The following is a 26,446-nucleotide window of genomic DNA, read 5'->3' on the forward strand; positions in this document are numbered from 1 at the left end:
ACACATTAATGTCTGCTCCTGTGTATGCAGTCTGCAGTGTTAAATCACCTTAGTCCTAGATAGCTTTGTTATGAAAAATTAAAACATAATTTCTAGAGGTTGAATCGATAATATAGATTGATGCCTAAGCCCTGCGTAGGTTTGGTGCGCGTGATTAGGTCGTGGAGAGGACCCTCAAACAACAGGATCTTCTTTCTTTGGTTATAATGCACCGAACCCATCCTTGCATTCAGAGCGAAGAATTGAACTCTTCTTGACATAAAGACCGACTCCCAATTCCGTTGATTCGTTTAATGACCATGCTGGCCCCGTGAACTGTTAATACACAGCTACGTCTGTGCCTGTTTATGTTCGTCATTCAAGCTCTCTGTCTCAAGATCTCCACCTAGGACAAGAGCTCATGCTGGCCTTTGTCTTCGGATAAATTCACAACGACTACATCTCCTTCTCATAGAAGTTCTATGGTCGGACACAACAGACCAGATCACGTGGAAGATAAAGGCAAATGTCTTATTAATTTGTAGAGTCCTCCCCATAATGTCGTCAGACCCTAGTGACAACAATCTGAGCCGCAAGGATGACCTTTACTGGACGCACATGACGATGAGCAGTTGCCCAGCGCAATTACATCGTAGCCCGCGTAACGGCTGCCATCTGCAGCATTCACCCTCATTATTGGATACAAAATAAGAGTTACTCGTTTGGAAACTAAAGCGTGGGAAAATAGGCTCCAGGTTGAAAATGTCCCCCTTTGAAAGGTTAAATGGTTGTCTGGCCCTGTGAGCGAGGAAACCGATAGCAGCTGATCGTTGTGGATACCCTGTCACAGCCATTTGTTTGTTTTTCCTCCCACGTTAAATCAGCTGTACATATGTGGCCCTTGCAGCCTGCGTGTGCGTGTTTGTTCTGTCTCTAAGGATTAAGGGCAAGTAGTGTGTCACCATTTGGTTTGCATGTATGGGAGAGGGAGGTAGTGTGTGTGTGTGTGTGTGTCGGCTGGCGCTTGTCATCTGATCCCGCGGTGTTGTTGTATCCGTTATGTTCAGTGTGGGAGCTGCTCTGCCGTCCCGTATACTCGCCTCATCTCTGCTCCCTGGGGGAAACTTTTGCGTTTACACATGTAATGTTTCACCTACGTGAAAACCAGTGGTGTATAAAGTACCCAAAAGTCATACTTGAGTAAAAGTAAAGATACTTGACTGGAAAATTACTCAAGTAAAAGTAAAAGTCACCTATGAGAATACTACTTGAGTAAAAGTATTAAAGTATCTAATTTTTTTTGTACTTAAGTATCAAAAGTAATTTTCTGATATTAAATGTACTTAAGTATTGAAAGTAAAAGTAAAAGTAAATGCTGTTAATAAAAAAAACAAAGGGTCAGAATTTTTAGAATTATGAAGTTTATTTGTTTGGGTGCTGTGGCCGCCATGAACAAGGAGTATGAGCTAGGATGAACAAAGCAATATATGAATACTATGAAATTACTAAAATATAAAAACACGATTAACACAGAAAAAAGCAGAACCAAAAGTAACAACCAGAATCATCACTTTAAAGTGAAAAATGTATTGTTCATCTTCAAAAGAAGTTGATTTTCAAAATGGACAGATTTCAGTGTCGCTCTTCTGGGGCTGAAGACGAGTCCTGCGATGCTGAAGAGCCGTTCACATGGTGCAGGTAGAGTGTGTCTAGCTTCACAGGCCCTGGTGCAGGTAGAGTGTGTCTAGCTTCACAGGCCCTGATGCAGGTAGAGTGTGTCTAGCTTCACAGGCCCTGATGGTGCAGGTAGAGTGTGTCTAGCTTCACAGACAGCAGCACACAGTTGGGAAGCATTTCAGCAAGTCAACGTGATCCACGTCTCCATCCAGCTGTTTGTTGCTGTCATGCGCTTGAGATGACGAAGAAGTCCTCTTCATCAGATGAACTGGACCTGGTGGCATCACATAGCTGCAGGGAGGGTTCTTCCATGTGCTTTTTGATGTAGTCCATTCCTGAAATAAAGTGAGAGTATTACAGACATGATAGAATTAATAACACTTCCTAACATGTCATGACCCCAACCTAAAGTTTTGTACAAAATAGTTTGTTTTAATTTGAAGTTCATACATTTAGTTTCATGCACTGTCCGTGCATCCAGAGTTGATTTGTGAATATGCACTTGTATCTCTGTAGTTAAACACAACAACAGTCCCAAATCAATATCGTCGCCATTACTGGACCGTCACTCTTATAATATTAATACAAATAATAATAATAATGCTGTAATGATTAGCATTATATTATAGCTAAGACGACTCAAATCAACAAATTCTCACAACTGTCAACACTTCTTAAGCTCATTAACTCGCTAGAGATCCGTCTGCTGCACTAACGCTAATTGTCTCATTTAATTGACGATAGCTAGCGAACGTTAGCCTAACATACAACATGCGTAGGACAATCAGACACCTGCCTCCCCTCTCCTGCGAAAGATATAACTTACTCCAATCCTGAGGACAACACTGCTAGATATCTTAACAGGTTTATGATGACTAAACATTAACGTTGCGGCTCATGGGATTAATCTTAATTTACCTCAATGTGTTTCCTGAGGTTGGTGAGTTGTTGAAGGCCATATCTCCGTAGCTTTCGGTCGGCATAAGAGGCACTTCATCCGGGAGGAAGAAACTTTCACTCAGACAAAAGAAAAGAGTTCGCCCAAATATGGCCACGGACGTTGATCTTGGTCCCCGTGGTTGTTCGAGTAGCTTCCATTGCTGCTCCACATGAAATGAGTCGTATCTGTAGCCGCTCGCTCACTAACATCCTGGGCATCACTGGGAAGAGAAAACACGCGGCAAGGACCACTGATCCCCAACCTGGTGTTCGTGCTGCGTTCAGGTGCGCTGCGGTGTGTTCCACAACAGTCCCCGATGTGCTGTGTTCAGGTGCGCTGCGGTGTGTTCCACAACAGTCCCCGATGTGCTGCGTTCAGGTGCGCTGCGGTGTGTAACACAACAGTCCCCGATGTTTCTCATGATTATTTTTTTCCGTAGTAACGAGTAACGATACTGTTTCAGGGGAAATGTATCGGAGTAAAAGTACAAGTTTTCATTGCAAAATGTAGTGAAGTAAAAGTAAACAGAAATATAAGTAGTAAAATAAAGTACAGATACCCAAAAAAACTACTTAAGTAAAGTAACGAAGTACTTCTACTTCGTTACTATACACCACTGGTGAAAACACACTTACACGAATCGGGGGAAATTCAGTGTGAGATTGTGTATTTATTTTATGTGTGTGAATTGTGGTTGTTGGTGCGCCTTTTTTTGCCTTTTTGAGTTGTGCATGCTTCACATGACGACCCACGGTGCAAAATGAATCCCAGGTGTTGCCATATGCAGGAAAACATCATGCATGGATGCACTGAATTAACAAACGCACGCACATACACACACACACACACACACCACCTCTGCCATTGTGAAGAGAATTGTTAAGATGCAGGTGTAGTTGTGTTACATAACAGGGCAGTGAGGATACGGGGCGGATGAGTGATCACACACACACACACACACACACACACACACACACACACACACAGAGGGCTCGTCCTATTTAAAGAAACAAAGGGACAGTGAAAGGATGACTGCAGTGTTTCGGCGCTCAGAACCAGGTGACGCCTCCATGACGACCACAAACAAACCGAGCACGGCTTCAGTGGCTGTTTAATGAACCGTAGATTACCATCGCAAGTCACAATAACCTGTCACGAGCTGACACTATGTTGTCTTGTATTAAATAATTTGACAAATACTTAACGCAATATACAGTAAATTCCCGTGACTTTTAACTAACTCATTCAATGTTCACAAATCACATTGTGCCTTGGATTATGAATCACTGACTCCTTAGTAGACAAGCGGAAAAGCCAGTCACAGAATTTTAAGTTTCAATTGATTTATTTTAACGTTCGTAAGATCTCTGCTGTAAACACGTACATAAAGCCCTTACATTCGCTCCTGTGGCTACTGTAAGTACACAAGATAACATGCATCACTCGTCGTTTTTAATTTATTGGCTAAAAGTTCGATAATTTTAGAAGTGTGACAAAGCGTCTGGTGTCTTTCCTTCATGCATTATGAAGAGTTATTTATCACGGAGACTTTCAGCTGCACTTCCTTGTCACTGTCATCAGAATTTAGGAGCTGCTACTTTCTTTATAGCCTGTATTTATATTTTCATTTGTCTTTCACAAAGTGACAAATGAAATATGTCTTATGAAGTATGATTGCAGCTCACTGGCAAATTAATTATATATAATATAATTTATATGTTAGTCAATTATGCACATGTGTTTCTCTTTGTGTTGAACACTGTTCTCTTAACACACAACACCATTATAATTGTAATCATTCATGACATCACTCCAGATTCCCCAGAAATCTCCAGCTGTTGGTGTGTGTGTGTGTGTGTGCATGTATGTGTGTGTTTGTGTGTGTGTAAGCAGACTTTACCCATGTGAACGGTGACATTCCTCAGCTCACACACAAATAGGGAGGGAAAAAGAAGAGGAAAAAAAGCAAGACTCGCACTGATATCCCAAACACTGTGGTGTTTGTTTGATCAAAGAGACTCACGCACACACGCACACACACATACACTGTACTTCTTCAAAAAAACGTGTCAACCCCTAAGCCTGAAAAGTTTGAAAGGGAAATACAATAGCAGGGGTGGATTAACTGTTTCAACCTCTGGTTGAACTTTATTTCCACTTGAGTTTTTTGGCATACACGTACATGTTCAGTCCTAAAACCCCGGCACCTCTCGTTCTACAAGTCATCATTAAAGTCATTATATAGGGTATTACTTCTTTAATTCAAACATAACTGGTTATTAAACTTATTGTCATAATTATAGTAATACTTGCACAAAGTTCCAGGGGCTTACACTGAGGGGGGAGTGAATGGCAGCATTGGCCCACGACTCGCTGTTTATCTAGAAAGGTGAACAAAGGCCAACAGGTATAAATGTAAAAGCGAGTCAACCCTGAATGGACCACACCTCACTGTTTTTCCAAGAGCTGAATGGAAAAGGTTGTGTGTGTGTGTGCGTGTGTCCCCCACCCCTCCTCCCTCCTCCTGACGCCTGCAGTGAAAGGAAGTGATAAATTGAATAGATTGAAAATAAATTCTGAGCTACGCTCGTTGTTTTTCCACCAATGGAACAAAGGGAGCTGTCAAACTTGGAAAAATTGACAACTTATGGGTTTTTGTTCGAATTAATTTCATACATTGTCGGTTATCTACAATCTAGTCATTGCAATAAAAGGTCAAAGTTAATGACGGAGGGGGGGGGGGGGGGGGGGGAGCCTTCAGGGTTAAAAATTAAAAGGGCAATGCCGTCAAAGTCTAGTGTTGAGAATGTTTTGTGTGGTTCATTGTCAACAGTCACCTTGAGGGACGTTGACGTCCTCGTCGTCATTTCCGCCGATCTGGCTAATGCCGTCAGAACATGTATCCCAGTCGACACCAACAAACTATTTGAGTCACCACAGTAAACCACAGCAGCTCATTTTGTTTACATTCCGGCACGATCGGGAATTCCCCAAAGCTGACGGAGAATCAGCCTCGCGATCCGACTCGATTGGAGATTCCCTCAAACGTGAGGAAGCCTCTCCTTTTTCCTGTGTCAACTCAAACTGGTCACATGCTGAGTTCCATCTGCTAGCGATTGGGATACAGTGGAGATGTTGGCATGCCCTTGATCAAAAGAAAGTTTGGTATGAATCGGACCCAGCATGTAGGAGAAGTGGCCAAGTCAATCGGACATTCTGGGTGAGGGGCGTCACCGGTCAAACTTTAATGGGGCAATTTTTTTTAAACCAAAGTTTGACGAATTTGAAGCTTGACAAATTTGGTGAGCTTTGGGGTATGTTGCGTACCAACAACGAGATGTTGAACATGGTAGACATTACGCCTGTTTATCAGCACCATGCGAGTCTTCAGTGTCAGGATGTTAGCGTGCTGATGTGAGCAAAAGTTGGCATGAGTAGCACTTGGGACTGGAAAGGGCATCGACTACAGAAATTCAAACGCTATCAACGGAACATCAAATTCCACTCAGACCTCTGGTGTTTGTGCAGTTTAGGAAATAGTAAAATAAGTGAATGTGCTTCTCTTGTGCCTCTGTAAGAATCTGACAGAAGGCTGACCTTTTGCACAAAGGAAAACCAGTTATATCATATTACTAATATTAGAAATAAGGGTGAGGCAAGGAGGTGTTAAATCAAAAATGTAAAAGTCGAACTATACCACCATGTCGGGCATCCTGGAAACCGTTGAGCCATCCACTCACTCCGATTCTGACCTGATCTACATCCAACCTGCTTTGAATGAACTGCATGCTGCAAGTCTTTAGTAACTTCCCGGCACTTCCCATGTCTCAGATTGTATCTGACATCTGCCGCGTCTCCCGGTGAACACCTGCAGAGGACCGGATGAGGGAGATGGGGCCGTAAAGGTTGGTGGCGGACGATCGTCTCTATTGTCCCTTAGCTCGACGCCGAGTTGTCAAAGTAGCGTCTCCAGGTTAAGAAAGAACGCAACATAAAAACATACAGTATCGGTGTGTGTTCTCTTTTTAACTTTTATAGTGCCATCAAGAAGAGCCAGAGATGTTGACCCCACTCCCCCGAATTCATCTCTCCTCCACGTTTTTCTCAATTACCTGTCGGAACACCTTCCCCCCAGTCTCGGAGGATGTTTGTGCTCAGCCCGCACCATGGGCCATTTCTGCAGTCGTTTGTTGGGACCCTTGTTTGACAGTAGCTGAGGCAAAGTGAGCTTCCAGTTTCATCTTCTGAGTTTATGTGGCGGTCTGCAGTGAGTCCGAGGTCCATTCAAATGAGTATGACTTGTATATGACGAATGCAAACGGAAGATTCACAGGCGAAACACACATACTCGTGCATGGCCATTTGTAGTCCAGTTTTAAGATGGGGTAGCTTGTTTTTTAAGCTTTTATTTGCAGTACGTGTTTGGTGAATTTGGAGCTGGTAGTTATGACCAGTGGCGGTGCGTCCATAGGGGGCGCTAGGGCGCCGCCCCTCTTAAAATTTTGAGATGAACAAAAAAAGAAGAAGAAAGAAAAAAAATACATCCTGTCAAAAAAATTATATGCCAAATCATTTAAATAGTAAATATACCGTGTTGACGCGCTAAATGTGTGTGGGAGACCGTCAGCCTGTCATCAACCACTTAAGTTAATGTGAAAAAATATTATATCGCCACTCATTATCACGGAGAGAAGCCCCGCCCCATTTTCGGGACACCGGCCAAACGTGTGTGTGCGGGAGCAAGCAAACATTTCAGTCGTTTCGGCAAGGACGGCTTCTCATTGGCGGATGAAACGTGAATCTTGGGGCACAAAAATGTGCGCTCTGGCTTTCACGTGACTGGACTATTCGGCAGATCAGAGACCGGTACGTTCCCTCAGCCAGAGCACTCCACGGAGCTACGGGAGCAGGTTGCTAACGGAGCTGTTAGCTGGAGGCTCAGTGAGTAATGCGCTGTTTAGTTTCCCCTGTCTGTTGTTCCAAAGTCCTGAGACTGAAACTCTCTGGACTACAACAGGGTGAGGGATCTAAAGAGCTTCAGACAAGTGTAAAGCATGAATCTTGCCGCAGTTATCTAGCTAAGAGCATGAAGCTAACTCGCTAACAGCCTGAAGCTAACCCTGTTTGCAGAGCAGAGCAGCAGAAGGAGACCGAACTGGCATCGAAAACACAACGAAGAAGTTCTGAATAACAGACACATTCCCTCCAGAATAATGGAAACAGGCTGGTTACAGACATGATTGACTTTAACCAGAGAGTTATTGAGAAGTTTGACCACTTTAAAGAGGAGGCTACCTTTCTTTACACGTAGTGGGTCTACTCTGTCAAACACCCAATGTAACATGTGCTGCATCTCTTTCTGACTCTATTCTGCTCTGAACCTCTTTCATGTGAGGGTGAAACTCTTTTATTTTGCAAACCTCTGAAACCCAACCCAATGTTTCTTAAAGCATTCTGCTCTTAACTCAAAGTCACAGTGTGTTGATAGTTGTTGTTGGACCATGTTGAGCACGGTGGTTTCTTGAAATAAAGCTTTGTTTTTTACAATATTCTACTCAAAACCTCTTTTCTTCTCATTGTTGAGTGCTATTTAAACCGCGTCGCCCAACTGCGCCCCCCCCCCCCCCCGGCAAAAAAAATCACCAGCCGCCACTGGTTATGACCCCAAAAAATGTCGGCGCTAACATTAGCATGGTTTGTTAGCACTTACTTAATCTAACATTAGCACATTACACTAGTCACTAAAGGTATGCTAAATGTCTACAAATGCTGCTTTTGATTTCTAGTGATTAAAGACCCACCCGGCTTCACAGGAACAGTGTCGTATGCGACAAAGACCCTTTTGTCTGCGTCGCTCTAAAATCCCTTAATATTTATTCAGTGTGTGCAGTTAGTGACAGTGTGGGCTCCATGGTAACTGACAGCTTGATGGTTATCAGCGGGGGGAGGGGCTTAGCGAAGGGTCAGCGACGTGAGACTTTGCTGCTCTGTAGCCGCACTAGCAGATTAATGTAATTTAGAATCCATCCACTGTTGGCTCAATTGTCATGATATATAGGACGTGTGTATGATTGTCCCATATGTTGGCTTGTGACCAGATACCGTACACGTGATATTGTCGTCGGCCTCGGCTGTGTGTTTGTGTTTGTGTTAATCGGTGAACGTTAGCTAGCTTGATGTTGATATTAGCATTTAGCTCAATGCTCTGGTTTATTGAAGGCTGCTTTAACACCCGACTTCCTCTTTTATGCAGCACAGGTATTTATCCTAAATAAAAGGTCAGAGCGGTTGAAACTCGGTTGAAACTGCTGTGCTTGTATCAGACTGTGTGCTTCCTCAGTTCATTCAGTCTCCTAAAAACGGTGCGATAACCATCCTACAGTAATAATATAACAGATTGCCTCCTTTTGGTCCTGTTAGCCTTTATACTCAACGTGCGCTGGATTTTAAGTCTAATAATTCTAATTAGTTAGAAAATGAATAAACAGCATAAAGTGCAGCATAAACTTCTATCACCAGAATAAAATTGGCTCACGTGGGTCCTGATGATGCAGGAAGAAAATATCTAAAATGACTTGACTTCATCATCTTGGTTCATTTGTAAAAAGGTCGGCGTGAACAGGAACAAGACCAGAAGTAAAATATCATATTGCTCAGTGTAGTTCATTGTAAACTGTCAACTAACTTTTAACTTGTTACGACCCCATCCACCTATCTTCAGATGCGTTAAGCACTGCTACACGAATACCTAACGGCAGTCTTACCAAATTGTGATGAACTGGCTTACAGTGAAATACCGCAAGTTAGACATTGTTCCTCTGAGGTGTGCTGGCCACCGGTGTCGGGTGTCACTGGTGCATCGCTGTGCTAAGAACCTTGTTTGGCCCAACGAGCCGGGTAACCGAGCCCACTACACTACAGGGGATTTGGTTTTACTGGTGCAGCACATCACGGCTCTCTTCTCCTAGCCTTGTAAATGAATTTTGAATTATGCATGCTTTTTGTTTGTTTGTCATTGTTCAAGCTTGAGTGCAAAGTGCACACACACTGTGTATATTCCTATACATGTGCATGCATAAAAATGTATGTGATGTGGACCCTTTTTATTGTGTGTGTGGAAGGAACCTGAGCTCAGTGCAACAGGCCGCTGTTACCTGGCTAACACTCGCTGTTGGAGGCGCACAATGGACGTAACATGGCCGTGTGTGTGAGACGGAGCTCTGTCCCCCATACAGTGTAACTCGGCACGCCTTTTGTCTAAATTATTCCCACCCAACTATAGCGTGGTCACAACTTGACACCCAGTCTAAATGTTTTAGCGGCTCCATTGGGGCTCCTTATGACTAGAAACTGCATCACGTCTGCAACGTTGTTGCATAGGGGAGCAAACCACGTTAAACTCAACTCCACTTTAGTGGCATGTCATGCGGGGACTCAGTTTGCCAGGCCTCGACATGTTGTTTTTTTAGTTCAGTATCTCCTGATAGACGTGAATGCTACCATTGTCCTTTTATTTTATTTTTTGAGGTTCGGGGGGGGATGTTTTCAACAGATGCAAAGCAGATATGAACCGTGGAAGTCCATATCTCTGGTTTATGATCGCTATTGCATGTTATCGCAGCCCAGAGACCAACCGGGGGGCAAAATCTTCAAGCTGAATTCTGTAGAAATGCTTGTTCTGCAAACAAAAGATGTCATTTTGGGGGATTTGACCCCCTCAAAACGCAGTGACACAGTGGAAATAGTAAGCGCTGCAATGCTGAGGTGAAGCTTTGAGGTTTTTTTGTGAATTTGCTCCCTGTGTTGAGCTTTCTGCATCAGATATCAATGGGCAGAGCAGGTGAAGACTATCAGCATTTATTTTCTTCCTCCGTATAGTTTTGGTTAATTTTGTGTTCCATCACCTTGCAAACATATCATTCGTTATTTTTATTTTAGCTTAAGTTTACAATAAATAAATAAAAAAATGTTAAACTTCATTCATGAGTCAGTTTGTGACAATTTGGTTGGCTCGTCCAGGATCTGAACCCTCATACCCAGAGCATGAACATTACATAGGATGAGGGAACGCTTTGACCTGCCTGTGGCACTGCAGGAAAGTTCAGGGGGTCATCCTCTGGCCACCATAGATATCTGCAGCAAACTGCATGGCAAGCCATACTATGTGTCCAAATTGGCCGAAACTGGCATCCCAATATATGCTTTAAATAGACCACATTCAAACTAGGGCTGCAACAACGAATCGATAAAATCGATAAAAATCGATTATTAAAATAGTTGGCAACGAATTACATTATCGGTTCGTTGTGTCGCGCGATTATTACGGCGCTCAATAAGTCACGGAGTATAAACAAAGTAGATTTGAGCGCAGAGCGGCGCAGGAGAAACCAGAGTGGAGGGAGAGACGGAACGCTGCGTTGTGAGAGCCAATCAGCGCTGAGCTGCTCCGCTGTTGATGAATCTAATTGGCTGCTGCTGCTCACGTGGCGCTGATGCGGAAGTCCTTCACGTAGTCGGAGACATTCACGGAGCTGAGTGCGCCTCCGGGTGACGTTATGAACCCAGACACCAGGGCGCTACATGTCACGACGTGTGTGGCATATCCACAAGAGTATAACGTAGAGAACATGGTTTTTTATTCCGTGGCGGATGGATGAAAATATTTTTCCACGGGGAAAGGCAACGGAGATAAGCCACGCCCCCTCACCGAATTAGGCGTTTACAGGACTGTCTCAGAAAATTAGAATATTGTGATAAAGTTCTTTATTTTCTGTAATGCAATTAAAAAAACAAAAATGTCATGCATTCTGGATTCATTACAAATCAACTGAAATATTGCAAGCCTTTTATTCTTTTAATATTGCTGATTATGGCTTACAGCTTAAGAAAACTCTAAAATCCTATCTCATAACATTTTAATATTTCCTCAGACCAAGTAAAAAAAAAAAAAAATTTATAACAGCTGAGTGTTTGTCAAGGCTCAGGAAACCCTTGCAGGTGTTTCGAGTTAATTAGACAATTCAAGTGATTTGTTTAATACCCTACGAGTATACTTTTTCATGATATTCTAATATTTAGAGATAGGATATTTGAGTTTTCTTAAGCTGTAAGCCATAATCAGCAATATTAAAAGAATAAAAGGCTTGCATATTTCAGTTGATTTGTAATGAATCCAGAATGCATGACATTTTTGTTTTTTTAATTGCATTACAGAAAATAAAGAACTTCATCACAATACTCTAATTTTCTGAGACAGTCCTGTAACCCATAAATAGCCAACTCAGGAGAGTAAACCGCTGTCAGTCTGTTTGTGACGGGTTCATCACCATGGTGACCAGTGGGTCTCCAGGACCTTTCCATGACTTCAAACCAAATTTCCATGATTAAACATTTCATGAAAACTCTGTGTAGACATGAACAAGTGAGAAGATGTAGTATTTAAAATAACAATGAGAATTCCAAAGCATACCGTATATATACCGTGTAAATTAACATTTGAATAAAACAAATTAGCATTACTTTTCCAAATATTTTGGGATTTTATTTTTTTCAATTACTTTTCTAGGCCTGCTAATAGCCATTTAAAAATGCCATGACTTTTCCAGGTTTTCCATGACCGTACGGACCCTGTTTTGAATAAAGGGTTGAAAATTAGTGTTTTTGTTTTTTTATCCGATTAATCGATTAATCGATAAGATAATCAACAGATTAATCGATTATCAAAATAATCGTTAGTTGCAGCCCTAATTCAAACTATCTATTTTTGTGCACTACAGCCATGTCACTCGTCGCCCTGTCATGAAGGTGATGGTGAATGAAGGGTCTAAATCGATATCAGAGGTAGGAGGGATGGTGATGGCTTCCACAATTCTAGTCAAATAAGTTCCCTTCGATGGGAGGAACTGGATCTGCATCCAGAGTTCCGGCTCCAGAGGGAGTGTGAGAGCATTTTTATGCGTCGTTCTATACCTTCCTGTTTAGTAGTGCCTGTGCGTGGGTGGCAGCCGGTGCGTGTTGGGTTTTCGTTTGAGCCATATGTTGTCATACTATGGTACCATTATATTGGGTGCACCGCAGTTTTTTTTAAACTTAGCCTCTCTGGGTTTTAAGTGCGATTATCCGGGTTCATTTAAAGGCTGCGGACCGAATAGTGAGGGGCCACCCTTCGCTGGTTTTGCCCCACAGGCCGAAGGCTGAGCCGCTTATCCTCGACGACCGCCTTGGCCGCGAGCTTGTGGGGGACGATGGCGAGGAGCGCCGTTTACCCAGACTGTCGGTTCTCCCGTGGAATTACCCCGACAGACTCACCATTGTGGGGAACGTCCAGACAGAGGGCTGTCCCCCGAGTGAATGGCCGTCCGCCGCCGGGGTCTGTCTGCAACCACATGCGGCTAAAGCCACCGTGGCTAACCTGCTCGGGGTAATCGCTGCACACCAACTCATACACACACACACACACAGTGGAAGCATCGGGCCAATCAACTCTGACTCGCGCAGACGAGGATCATTCTCCCACAGACACCATCTCTCTCTTTCAGGTTCCCCCCTCCTCCTCACAGACATTTTAACACTTTTAAATCAGCGGGAGATCGATGTCCACATGATGCCGTTTAATTCAATCATTAATTCTTTTTGCAGCTGAAAGCGAAGGCTTCTGTCTTAATATACTGTATGCTCGCAAATGTACATTTGAAAAACAAAATGCTTGTATCTAGTTCAATTTTTTTTTTATGAATTGAAAAGTATTTGGTGAATTCAAAATGATTGAGGAAAATAAGATAGGCAGATGCAATGAAAATAGCAATGTAGGCACTTGGGAACTATTTATATTCCAAATGAAACTCTGAAAATGTCTTTGTCTTAAAAATGAATGTCTTAAAAACATGTTTGTGTTATCTTTCAATGTTTTTCTACATTTTGAAACTGTTTTATTTTTTGTTTAATTAGTCAAATTTTAAATGTATTAATTAATTTAAAAAACATGCCATTTTTACACTTGAATTATGAAAAATACATTATGGTTTATTAGCTGATGTAACCTTTAGCCTAGGTTTGTAGAGATGTTGGGGCAGGTGGGGGGATGACATCACAGTAAGCCGAAATACCGATGAATGTGGACCAAGCAACAGAAGTACTGTTGATGTCACAGGAAGTCGAGGCCCGCTGGGCTGTGATTGGCTGATTAACCCTTGTGTTGCCTTAGGGTCATTTTGACCCGAATCAATATTACACCCTCCCCCCGCCTTAGGATTAATTTGACCCCATTCAATGTTTAATGTCGGTGTTCTTTCGGTAGTCAACAAACAAACATAAAGTGCCTCACACTTAAACTTGGAAAACAATATTAATTCTAATAATTTTCTGGAGGTTTTAATTGCTGGCGTCAAATTGAACCCAAAGGGTAAAATATGTTAGTAAATATAAAGGTAACAGGAGGGTGAAACATTGAATCGGGTCAAAATGACCCATAGGCGGGGGAGGGTGTAATATTGATTCGGGTCAAAATGACCCTAAGGCAACACAAGGGTTAAGCAGAGTAAAGCGCCACTGAAGATAAAGGCATCTAAAATATTATTAAAAGCTTTAGTCCAACCGACCGCTTGGGTTTAACAAACGTCTGTGGTGTGTCGCCACTCAAGTTCCTCTGGGTTTTTGACTGATTAGCTCGAATTGGGGCTCTCTGAGCACATGAGTCTTGGTCGGGTTTCAGAGGGACTGTGGTACGGTTGGGAGGGAAGATATTATCAGGAAACCATGACCAATAAGTCAATAAACCCTGGGAAATTCCCAGTGGTTTAGAATGGTATGAATACCAGAAAGGGGAAATTACAAAATGTCAAAAGTGCAAAAGGTCGTTCACCTCCAGTGCTCCAATGCTTTACCTTCTTTTGGTTTCTTTTTTTTCTTGCTTGTGAAGAATAGCTTCTATCTTGAGAGGATTTTTTCATGACAAGTATCTTTCCCCCCCCCCCATGTTTCTTCTCTGGAGCTATTCATTGATTTTGCCTTTTGTCTTCCAGGGAATTGTCGTCCCGCCATCAGACCAGCGTCCCGTTCCGGAACGCCAGAGAGTCTGCGCTGATCTGACACCGAGGAGAGGAACAAGCAAAGTGATACGTTTAGTGAGTTAGTTAGTGATGCGAATCAGGGGATCGTGGAACAAATGGGTAACTCACTCGCACAGGGACACAATTAAACGTGTGCCGGGTCCATCCCCGCATGAATCCATGTGAAGACCTGCTCAGGTCCTCTACACCGGCAAGGCCAGATTTCTACCACAGTATTAAGCCAGAGTCTCTTTATGCCTCTTTGTACGAGTGAGTGCCGTGCGTGCACACAGGCACGTGCATGTAAACCAGATCTACTTTGATACTGCTTTCCTGTTTCCAATTGACCCTGAATCAGTTTTTTATTGTCTTGCACAGTTGGCACAAATAAAATATTGATATTATTTTTAATGGGAGACAATGTAATTTGTGTGTGTCTGGATGGGTGTGTGTGTCTGTGTGTGAGAAATGAGTCAGTATGTTTTCGTTGGGCTTCCAAAACCACAATCATATGTAATTATCTTGAGTCTGGTTTGGAACTTCTTACACTGCTAGATATTGTTGACAGTTCTCACAGTAGTGTTGTTTATTGAATTTCAATTCAAAGGTCATTTTGGATTTATCTGGTATGTTCTAAGATAATATAAAAGGTTAAAAAGCCCCGTCGGCTGATATCGTCTGCGAGACATGAGCCGGTCAACGTCGTGGGCTGCTATCTCGTGCGCTGCTACGTCGTGCGCTGCTATCTCGTGGGCTGCTATCTCGTGCGCTTCTACGTCGTGCGCTGCTATCTCGTGGGCTGCTATCTCGTGCGCTGCTACGTCGTGGGTTGTTAAGTCGTGGGCTGCTACGTCGTGGGCTGTTAAGTCGTGGGCTGCGACGTCGTGCGCTGCTACGTCGTGGGCTGTTAAGTCGTGCGCGCTCACGAGCTCTGAGCTTCTCTCCATTATTTTCCTTCTGCCTTGTCTCCTCCTTGACGACGAGGACCCCACATTTCTTCCTCAGTCTTAGAAGGCGGCCTCTATTCTCACCATCTGATCTTTTGTGTCACATGCTTGTGTGTGTTCATCTTCCTAACGATGCATGTGTCAAACTGTTCCCTCTGTTTCTTCATTACCTGGAAGCCCAAGTGTCTCCCTGGTCGTTAACCTGTTGATTCACTGGCACTATTAATGTCATGAGAGAAACACACCGTGTGCAGTGGATGGTTGGAGGCAACGTCATACCTGTGTTCATTATGAAATAATATGAGAAAAATTAAGCTTTTAGATTTTATATTTGTTCCTCCAGATGATGCGTTCTGTTTTTATGGGAGACATCTATACATGTAGCTGTTTTAACTCACACAAGGCCCTAAAAAAAATATGCTTATTCTGCTTTGAAGAGTTCTATATATTTTTCTGAGATCTTCAGGAGGCCAACTAGTATGAATGTGTCTATTTTCAGTCTTTTTTTATTGATATTTTTATTTTTTTATTCAGTAGGATTTGTTATGAGCAATGTTTTGGTTTTTGCCCCTGGTGCCGTTTCTCACGAAGAATCCAGTAAATTGCCGTTTGGGACGTCCTGGCAGCTGAAGGCTATGAGTCATGTGTATTATTAGTCATCTTTCACGTCTGTAACGTAATATTAGTCATCGTTCACGTCTGTTTGTTTGCATGGTTTGAGGTTCTCCAGTAACTAGAGGTGGAAAGTCATGGAACACGGAAGCTCGACCTTCCTGAAGATTACGTAACTATGCAACTGAACCGCATTCTCATTCACGTTTTATTGAGGGGAAAGTGTTTGTTTTAGGCTGCAGTTTTTTAAACGCGTGATTTGACGGCGGGTGTTGAAACGAAGCAGGATGGATGGAGGAAAATATTCACGCGAGAGGAATTTGAAAAGCTTGAAATCCATAGCTGGGTAGGAACCAATTAGGTTAATGATTGCCTCGAATGTCCTAACATCCTCCCTGTTGAGCTAATCTACAATCGCATTCTTTCATTCCAGGGGAAAGTGGAGGAGAGTCCCTCTGAACCTGCTGTCTCCACACCGCGGTGGATGGCCCTCAACTAGCCTGGGAGAGTCTCGCTTGTCAGTCCTGGCAAGGGCCCCAGCTTCATACCTCATGATAACAGCATAAATATCCACTTCAAAAGCACGTTCAGGAATTAGGTTACACGAGGCTGCAAGGGTCTGACAAGCAGAACTGGTGATTTTGAAGCGGTTGTTTTAGTCATTGTTCTCAGTGGATGCGTGTAAACATCACATGAAAACTGGGTCAGATCATGAGAAATTCAATTACATTTATTTTGTATAGCCCAAAATCACAAATTTTCCTCAGAGGGCTTTACAATATACACATACATTACATCTCTTTCCCAGGACCTCACATTGGATCAGGAAAAACTCTCCAAAATAACAAAAGTAACGATTAAATTAAATTAAAATCATATTTCTTTTAAAAAGCACATACAAATAAAAAATATACAGCAATGTCGCTGTGCAAGGTGTGTGCAGTTTGTTGAATGAACTACTTTCTTTCTACTAAACTACACCCAACAGTTGTATCACTGCGCATAAGGACGCCTGCTTATTTATACTGCTAGCTCACCCGGCACCGCTAAACTAACGAGCTAGCTCACCTGGCACCAATGAGCTAACAAGCTAGCTCACCTGGCTCCGCTGAACAGACTAGCTCGCTCACTTAGTGCTGCCGTGCTCGCTGATAATGCCATGCTGATTAGCTAGAGAGCAGAGAATAGCAGCTGTGTATTGGGGTCTTTCTTATACCCTCTCACACACACACCAGCTTTTCCAGCTTTGCTGACGAGAGCAGAGCCGGGTTCACACACGCTCTATGAACACACAAGCTGCACAGGTAATGGAAAGTGGCGGACAGGAAAGTGAAAGGCAGCATCTGTTTCCCTCTATTCATCTGTAGGTGACGATGAAGAGGCTGGAGTCGGGGGGGGGACATCCTGCTTGGCGCTTTTCCTCACGCCTGTTCTCTCTTTCTCTCTCTCTCGATTTGTCGCTCTAGCATCAGCTTTAAAATCACTAGTAGGTTAGGGTGTCATTTATACTCCAAGTTACAATACTGGCCTTATGTTTGGCTGAGTGGACATAAGCACGCTATCAACATTTTAAGGTTAATATATTTGCGTTCTTGTCAAGAGTTCGATGAGGAGATTGATACCAGTCTCATGTTCATACAATAAATTGGAATATCCTCGCCAGCTAGCTTATTTTAGTTCAGGCCACAGATGATACTTAATTAGCTTCCCAGCACCTCCAAAGCTCAGGAATACATTACACCTGTGTAACTTAATCTGTATTACAGAAATGTTTATACCTAAAAAATGTCTGTTAGCATCTATGTGCAAAGTTATGCTAACCAACTATGGCTTCACAGGGCTCTCAAGTCTCACGCATTGAGCGTGAGACTCACGCACGCCCGCCACACATCGTATTTCTCACGCTGAAAAAAACTCTCGGCTATTTAATGCTTGAATGCAGGGGTGCTCAATACGCCAATCGATAGGTCGATCGCGGTCGCTGCAGAGCTCGAATGTGTTTCCCCGTTTTGCTGTGGTTTTGGAGATCACTGTGGTGCGCACGAATCTCGGTTTTGCAGTACCGACAAAAAGCTTTGGTATCATCCCCAGCCACACGTTCTATCCATTCTTTAATTCCGTTTTCACTTTCCCATTCTTTCGTATATTTCTTCCCGTATTTAGCCCACTTACCGGGTGGCATGTTTCTCCAGTGTAGCTAGCTACACTAACTACCAGACCAGAGTTGGGATCGAGCGGGTCGCGGGAGACTGAGAGCGGCGAGAGCTTTAGGTGCGTGTGTGTATGTGGGCATGTCCCATGTCCATGTGTACGTGCTGATCTGGAGTCAGTTTGGTAGGATTTGGGTAGAAATAAATTATTTCATTTAAAATATGGATTTTTATTTAAAGATATTCATGTAATTTGCATGCAAAATAGGTCTACCCGAACCAGCGGACAAGAAATTCAACCCGCGGCAACACTTCAAAAGTAGCCCAATTCCGCGGGAAAACCGCGGACCTGGCAACACTGCCCCCCCCCCCCCTCGTCAACAACTCTTCTCGGCTCGATGCCGGCGAGCGCAACGCTCAGCTGCGATGCGCGCGCAGGTGAGCATCGGGTGTACAGACCTGAGTTTGGTATCAATCTTCTCCTTCAACCCTCAACAGGAAAGTGAATACGTTATTTTCCTAAGTGTCAAATAGGTAAATGACAGGTCTTGGACTCCCAGGTAGTTCGAGATTAGCAGAGCTATTTACTGTCATTCTCGATGGAATACGATAGTGAAATGTAATTAACTCGCATGACAACACACAGAGTACAGGTTGGAGTCACGCGCATTGTTAGCCATGAGTACACGAAATGACCAGAACCACCAATTAATGGATCCGACCAACATGTTCCTTCATAACAACTGAACACACACTATTTTCAGTCGGCGCAACTCACTGAAGAACCAAATGTGTGTTTATCCAAAGATGAAAGTATTCCCAAACCCTTTGCTAAAAGATGCAGTGCACAGCTGTTTCATGAAACTGCTGAGCTTTTTAAAAGTGAAAGGATTTACGTTGTGTTTGGTCTTTTTGTTTCAGAATTAATCAACTTATTTTATGATTTATCTATTTATATTTGTCACTGTCATTGTAAACCTTCCACCGCAGCCTGTTCCTTGGCCTATATTAAATGCTGGTTTGATGTAATGGGCTGCAGAATCTAAGGATATACTGTATATCTCGAAACCCAGTGCTGACCCCTTTGAGTAACCCGCCCAGTCAGCCAGCCAGCATGATAGCGTAAGGGTGGGCTCGTTATATCTTCCAGAGCAGTCTGTTTCATAACACCTGGGCGTCACAATTTCAAAGTACAGGTTCACAAAATGAATCCTTGAAATCGCTTTTTTTTTTTTTTTTTTTATGAGCAGAGTAAGCTGCAGTTTCTCTTCCTCCTCCAAATCTCTGAATCTTAAATCTGATAGACACCTTAACAGCTTTGCATTCTTTAAACCCATGAGCTTGCCTCTGATCCTATCAAATTTCAATCGGCCCTCTCATTCAACCTCCATTACCCTGCAACATAACAACACACATCTAAACGAGGAAGAAGGGATTAACAGGAGCCGTCTTTTATGAGGCAAATATAAATTGGTAAAATTTTTGGGAGGTGTGTGTGTGTGTGTTTTACAAAGCATGAGGCATCATTGCCTGTCCCTAATTCCTGTGAAAGATGATTGAGTTGTCGGAGCTCAACTCGGATACCACCCACCTGTGGGAACTCGTTTTTGTGTTCACACACACACACATGCACACACACAAGGAATGCTGCATTTTCTGCGAATACTTTAAGTCTGGTGAGAAAAAAAGGATGTCACGCCTCTCACACACAGACATGCACTGATCTGGTAAATGTCCCTATCCTTCAGTATTTAAAAAGAAAAAAAGCCCTGACACAGACTGAGTCTGTTTGCCTTTGACGGGGGGGAAGAACGTGAGGTCAAGGCCGCTTCGCGGCACAGTGTGTGTGTTGACTCCTGGTTGATGTTTAATCTAGAGTCCACATTACTGTGATGGGTGGAGCGCAGCCTCCTTACCGGTGCCGGAACAACTATGCCAAACACGTAGATATAGAAATCACAGTCTGACTGACTTTCAAAGCAGATATCAGTATGTTTGGCTTGAAACCGCTCCAGGAGGAACTACCTTCGACAGGAAATAGTCCTAATATAACCAGTAGTTCTAAAACCAGAAGTCTCTGCATGGCTCAATATCTGTAGGTGAAAAGGTGTCTTTTGGTGACACTGTTAAACTAATCTAACAGGATGTGTTTGCATCACAGTCTGATGGCAATTGTTCCACTCTATCCGACCCGGGGCCCCGCCCATCTACTCAAATAGATCGGTGCCCTCCCTCTGCGACGGCAGTGATGTCAACATCACTCCAGATTAACTGTTCCGATGTTTGATGCCAGTTATTCATCGTGTCTTTCATCTCTCCTTTTTTTTCCCAACAGATGATGCACCGATGCTGCGTCCAAATGTGTCCCCTCCCTCGCTACCACGTGACCAACAGTTCTCAGATCATGGAGTCCTCAGTTGACTTTTCACAAATTATGCTTCCATTTTTTAGCAAAACAAACACGGGACTTTCACTCAGGAGGCCCCTGTCTGTGTCCCGTGTAAAACAGTGAGGAAGAGTCTGTTTGTCTTTAACGGCTTGAGGGTAAACGCTGACTTTAACCTCACTACGTACCATTGTTGACTGTACCTTAATTTATTTACGCGAGTTACGTTGCGGTCGATACTTTCTCATCACAACACAACCCACGATGGTCTTGTTGACAAGTTTGGTTGCCCAAACGGAACCAATCGTTTCTCAACTTGCCGATGTGCGGTCCTGCCACTGATACGAGGCCGACGTCTCCACGAAACACATTTCGCGGTTCAGAAACATTCAACGTATCCCGTTTTCAGAAGCGTGCAACGCCAACATTGTAGTTCTGCCGACTGTGTTGCCAAACTATTTACAGTAATATTGACTTAAATTATATTTGGCTCATGCTAGTGGCTATGTGGGGCTTTAGACCAGTCAATTGATTTTAGTCATACAAATTGGCCTTAAGGGGCTTTATATTCTGTAAATCTTGCATTCTTTTAACCACAGGCTGCATATTAATGAGTCACGACCTTTTTAATATAGTTATTATGTGTAAGGATGCATCATATCATCCGGGTGTTGGTTTTCCTTCCTGTTTTTTATAATGTAAATTACACTGAAACCACTTAAAGGCAGCTCTTCTCTGACTCGTCAAGTCAACAGTACCGATTCTAAAATGTGCAGCTGACATCAAATATCGATAGGACTCGCATCGTGAAACAGATGTTCTGTGTTTACCTCTGGAGTTGGTGTCTGTCTGTGGGTGGGGTGTTCTGTTCTGTCTCTGACATCTCTGTCATAAAATATTGATCAGCTCCTCCGCCCTTCCTCCGTTTGCTTTAATTGAACTGGCAGGGTGAGGAGGCGAGAGGTGATTGAGGTGACAGAATAAAAACCGGAACAGAGCGAAACAGAACCGGCTCGTCGAGTTCATAAACGTCAAGACTCCCTCTATAAATCAGTTTCTAGTTCCTCGTGTTTATCATCTGTTCTCTCTCTCTCGCTCTCTCTGCTTTCTTGGTAATGTATTTGACACAAGAAACTTCTGTTTGCAAAGACGGTTGTGTTAAATAATATTACAGGGATGGGAGGTTACGACATGATGCTGCAGTACAAGAGGCCGACGAATCACGGCTCAAAGGAACCAGTTGAACATTTTGGGAGAACATTTTGAGTATCCTATTACCATTATTAATTATTCTGCGAGCTGAGAAGAACAATTTCAATCTCGATTGAAGTCTCTCATTAATTCTATCAGTCGAAGTGACGTGCAACATACGCTTATATGTTTTTGCTTTCATTTAGAAAAAAGACTACTCCTAATAAGCTGCATGGCTCATGAAAACGTGGGCTTTGCTTATCGGCATATCCCACATGTCCTAATCGGAAAATGCTCCATTCGGGAATATGGCATAATTACATGAACTATATAACATTCTGAATAGTTTTGTAATCTGCATAATAGTGGAATGTTGAGTGTGCATGTAAAATGGCTACAACTATAACTTTCACATTTCATTAAATGGGAAACAGATTTTTTTTATACAGATAATGGTGGGAAAAAATGGAAATGATTTAAATGTATCTCGTGATAATAGTTCCAGTGCAGTTGGCGAAGTACAAATTCTACATTGAGTGGGTTTCTAGCTGCAGAAGAAAAAAAGAAAACACATAGCTGAAAATATGCATCCGCCCAATCTGTCTGTAACCTGCAAACAGCAATAATAAACCGTGGCAGCGCTCTGCGTGGGATGTATTTTGGTCTCCAAACTTATCAGGCGGTGGGGAACGTCTTCACCCCGGGAGACATTCTGACTTTGGAGGCGGTGTTGACGTGAGGCCGTAAAAGGATTTTTGTTTTTGTTTGACACGCTTCTGTTGATCTCTCGATGTTTCCATCCGGTCCCATGTGGGGCGGCGACATTTCTTCTGACTGGAAAAGCTTGTTCCTATTATTTTATTGCTCTTTCTCTCTAACTGTCTCTCTCTCTGTCTCGCTCTCACTCTGGTTCTGTCTCTCTCTTGCCCTTTCTCTTCAAACTGCTTCATACACCAGGCAGTCAGGAAGCTGAACTCTCTCCCACTCCTCCGCTTTTAGACCATCAACAAAATGATGCTACAACTCCACGTCTGACTGCTGCTGCAATACAGACCTAAAGTTGTTTTAGAGTTCTTAATTTATAAATCATAAAATGTCTAAATATTCTTTATTACTTTATTTGTATTGCTCTTATTACAATTATTATTACTCACTTTATGTTGGACAACAGACAAACATACTTTCGATCTTCTGTATGTTCCACAAATGGAAAATTGACAATAAAGAAGACTTTGACTTTTGACTTTGACTCTTGCTCTCTCTTGCACTTGTCCTCTCTCTCTCTTTCTTGCCCTTTATCTCTCTCCCTCTCTCTCTATCTTTCTCTCCCTTTATATCTCTCACTCTTTTGCTCTCTCTCTCTCCCTCGTTTGCTCTCTCTCTCCCTTTATCTCTCTCTCCCTCTCTCTCTATTTCTCCCTCTCTTTTTCGCCCCTTATCTCTCTCCCTCTATCTTTCTCTCCCTTTATCTCTCTCTTTTGCTCGAGCTCTCCCTTTATCTCTCTCTCTCTATTTCTCTCGCTCTCTCTTGCATTGGAGAAGAAAATAAAGTTGCAAGTTGGCGACAGTGAGCTGCAGCGAGTTCACACCTGTCCCCTGGGATTGAATGTAAATATAATGCAGTTATGGCTCTCAGGCTTCCAAATATGTATCCTCCTGTCGATCAACTTTTCTCCTTTCATGTTATCTCTGCTGAGCGTTTGCTCTTCCTTTCCTATTGTGTGTCTTCTAACCTCTTTAAATGTGCACGTGGCTCTTCTGCATCACAACGATATTCAACCTCCGGACTTTATTAGCTCCAATGTGTTTCAGCAAGATCGACTGAATAATTGAAAATGTATTACTAATTACTTCATTAAAAGCAAGTGTTGCATTATTTATTGCTTTGCTTTTGTTACTAAGATCATTAAAGGTGCCTTGAAATATTTAAAATGTGTTGATATAGAAAACACGGCAGAACCTTGAACCATAATGACTTGCAACATTACTGAGATTAGCCGAATTGAAAATAAACTAATTCTATGGAAGTCTATGAGAAAATGACTCGATTTATCCTCTCATTGTAAACATGAGGTTGTCTCAATCTCTAGTTTCAAGTCTTCTTCAATACAGCATGATGTTCATTTAGTAAATTATGATCAATTTTGATACAAGCATACCATAATGTATGCTCTAAAGCGGGCTTACTGTGATTGACAGGTCGTTGCCGTGACCAGAGTCACTCCTCCACATTCCAAACACTGATCCAAGTATCTGGATCGGGTTCTTTTTTTTAGTTAAATAATAAACTGTGGTATGCTAATACAATTAGCATCACACACTGCTGGCGCTCCATTAAGAAGAGAATAAAAACAAGGAAGGGGAAGCAGAGGGTTGGAAGTGAATCTCTCCCGGACAAAAAAAAAATTCTGACCCATGAGAGAACTGCTTGCATCAGTGTGGACGCAAATGAACCGTGGGGCCAATGACACGGTTGTATCACAAGGAATGAACTTTAAACCTTGTCTTTGTGTCAGGGCTGGTTGACCACGCGGCCTCTAATTACATTATTCAATACAATGCCATGTAATATAACTATTGCCCCCACATTGTGACGGCCTCAGCCGTCTTAATGCATGTTGACCTCGGCCAGCCGCTCTGGTCCCACAAGCTGTTTCCACTTCATTATTAACGAGCCGGGTGGATTTTATGGAGGATGGTGGACTAGGACCCCTTCTGCCTCGGGAGTCCGTCTAAATAAATAATATCGCTGACAAGCTCGATAAATCCTGAGCTAAGTGACTTGTTCATCGGGGGTCAGCGCTCCATGTAAGCTGTGATGAAAGGTTAATGAAGGAAGGGGATCTGATTGGACGCGGTCGCTGCACACGGCTTTGGTCCGAGTGCCCTCCTCCTCCCCCGGGATGACTGGTTATAACTTTAGTGATCAAGTAAAGGGTGGACTGTGTTCCGCACTTTGGTTTATGACCGATTACCTCCATAACTAATGGCATACCCATCCGCCTCAGCTCTACTTTGTGTTTAGTGCTAGTTAGCAAATGTTAGCTGCTGTTGAAAGATGATTTTTGTTGTCTGCGTATTAGAGTCGTCACTTCGGGAGAATCTCCCAAAATCCTGGGTCATACTTCTTGAAGATGAGAGGAGGCCCTCGGTCCAGCAGGGAGTGAGGTGGGGGGGTCTCACTCTAATTCATCACGTGTGTCTGATTGCTGCTGGGGGGGTGGGGGTGGGAGAGCTGCTGAAGCACATGAGGCACGATATCCACCCGTCATTAGAAAAATCCACAGAATATACTTCTTCTTTACATCTGTGAAGTGGTTGCAATAAATTCCTTTTTGAAGGGTTTCATTCAAACTGGTTGAGCTCCTGATGAGGTGTTTTAAATTTACGACAACAAAAATAATCCACCACCAGCTGTCACTGAATGTTGACAACACACACACACACACACACACACAGAGCTTAAAAGAGCAATGGAATGCACCCGCTGCATCGTTCTCATTTCACGTCGGATCAGATCTGTCGGAGGTTTACGTCGATGCTAAAAGGCCGTCAGAATGCCTCTTGACTTTTTATTCATCATACCGATTCTGAAATTCTGATGTTTTTTTTATTTGTATTAATATTATTATTATATTTCTTTATGTTTCTTTTAAATACTGCCAGCTGTGTGTGATTTCTTTTAGGACGCACAAACCCCTGCAGCGTCCGTCTCGCCCAGATCACACACACACACACACACATGCAGTCCTGTCTGCAAGCTCTCGTCAGGGATTAACTCAACCACACACACACTCACACACACACACACATCAGCTCTTTTATCCGAGCTGGACAGCTGTTTGTGCCTGAAGCACTGAGGGAAACTCATTCATTTAGTTTGCCGTTTGTTCTTTTTGCCAGTTGTTGTTGTTGTTGTTGTTATCATTCTGCATGTGAGCCGTCTGAGGCCATTTTTTCTGTTGCGTATTCTACAGCAACGCATTTATTCTAGTTCTGAAATAATAAATGGAACATAACTTTCTGCTGTCTTTGGATTGTGGATTGGAAAACGTCACTGGATGGTTGTGAAGTTTCTTATCGGCAACACATTATTGAATGATTTATAAATAATACAAATATGAATTTGTTGCACCTTCATTTGAGTGTCACCCTGACAATGGGCCAGATAGGTTTTTGGTAACTACAACCATTTAAAATGTACCATCTCCAATCATTCTTTCGTTAGTTTTGCCAAACGAGGAGATTGATATGATTATTAATGTGTCCAGTAAATATGAAGCAGCAGCCTATGAAACGTCTGGCTCTCACACGATTTTTTATTTATTTCTTCATCCTTTATTTAAACAGAAAGATACCAGTGTTATGTAATGATATACCTTCTACCAGGGAGTCCTGGACGAGATGGGCAGCAAGTCATTGATTCAAAGAACTTTCCAAAAATAATTTAAGTAAATGGAGAGTTTAAACGAAGTTATATCAAGAATCTGTTTAAAATGCTCAGTGCTTCAAGTCTT

At 42.8% G+C, this 26,446-nt stretch overlaps 1 protein-coding gene across 1 annotated transcript in view; it reads left to right on the forward strand.

Moving 5' to 3' along the window:
• The window catches only part of si:ch211-266k8.4 (carabin), a 92,515-nt gene extending 68,708 nt beyond the window's left edge, over positions 1–23,807 (forward strand). The window contains exons 15-16 of the mRNA XM_056415753.1: positions 14,617–18,473; positions 18,621–23,807. Coding sequence (XP_056271728.1) covers positions 14,617–14,727 — 111 coding nt within the window. The 3' untranslated portion in view covers positions 14,728–18,473; positions 18,621–23,807. The remainder of the gene's footprint in view (positions 1–14,616; positions 18,474–18,620) is intronic.
• Positions 23,808–26,446: the final 2,639 nt, after the last annotated feature.

Source organism: Pseudoliparis swirei, chromosome 6 (assembly GCF_029220125.1).
Source record: "Pseudoliparis swirei isolate HS2019 ecotype Mariana Trench chromosome 6, NWPU_hadal_v1, whole genome shotgun sequence".
Classification (NCBI taxonomy): Eukaryota; Metazoa; Chordata; class Actinopteri; order Perciformes; family Liparidae; genus Pseudoliparis; species Pseudoliparis swirei.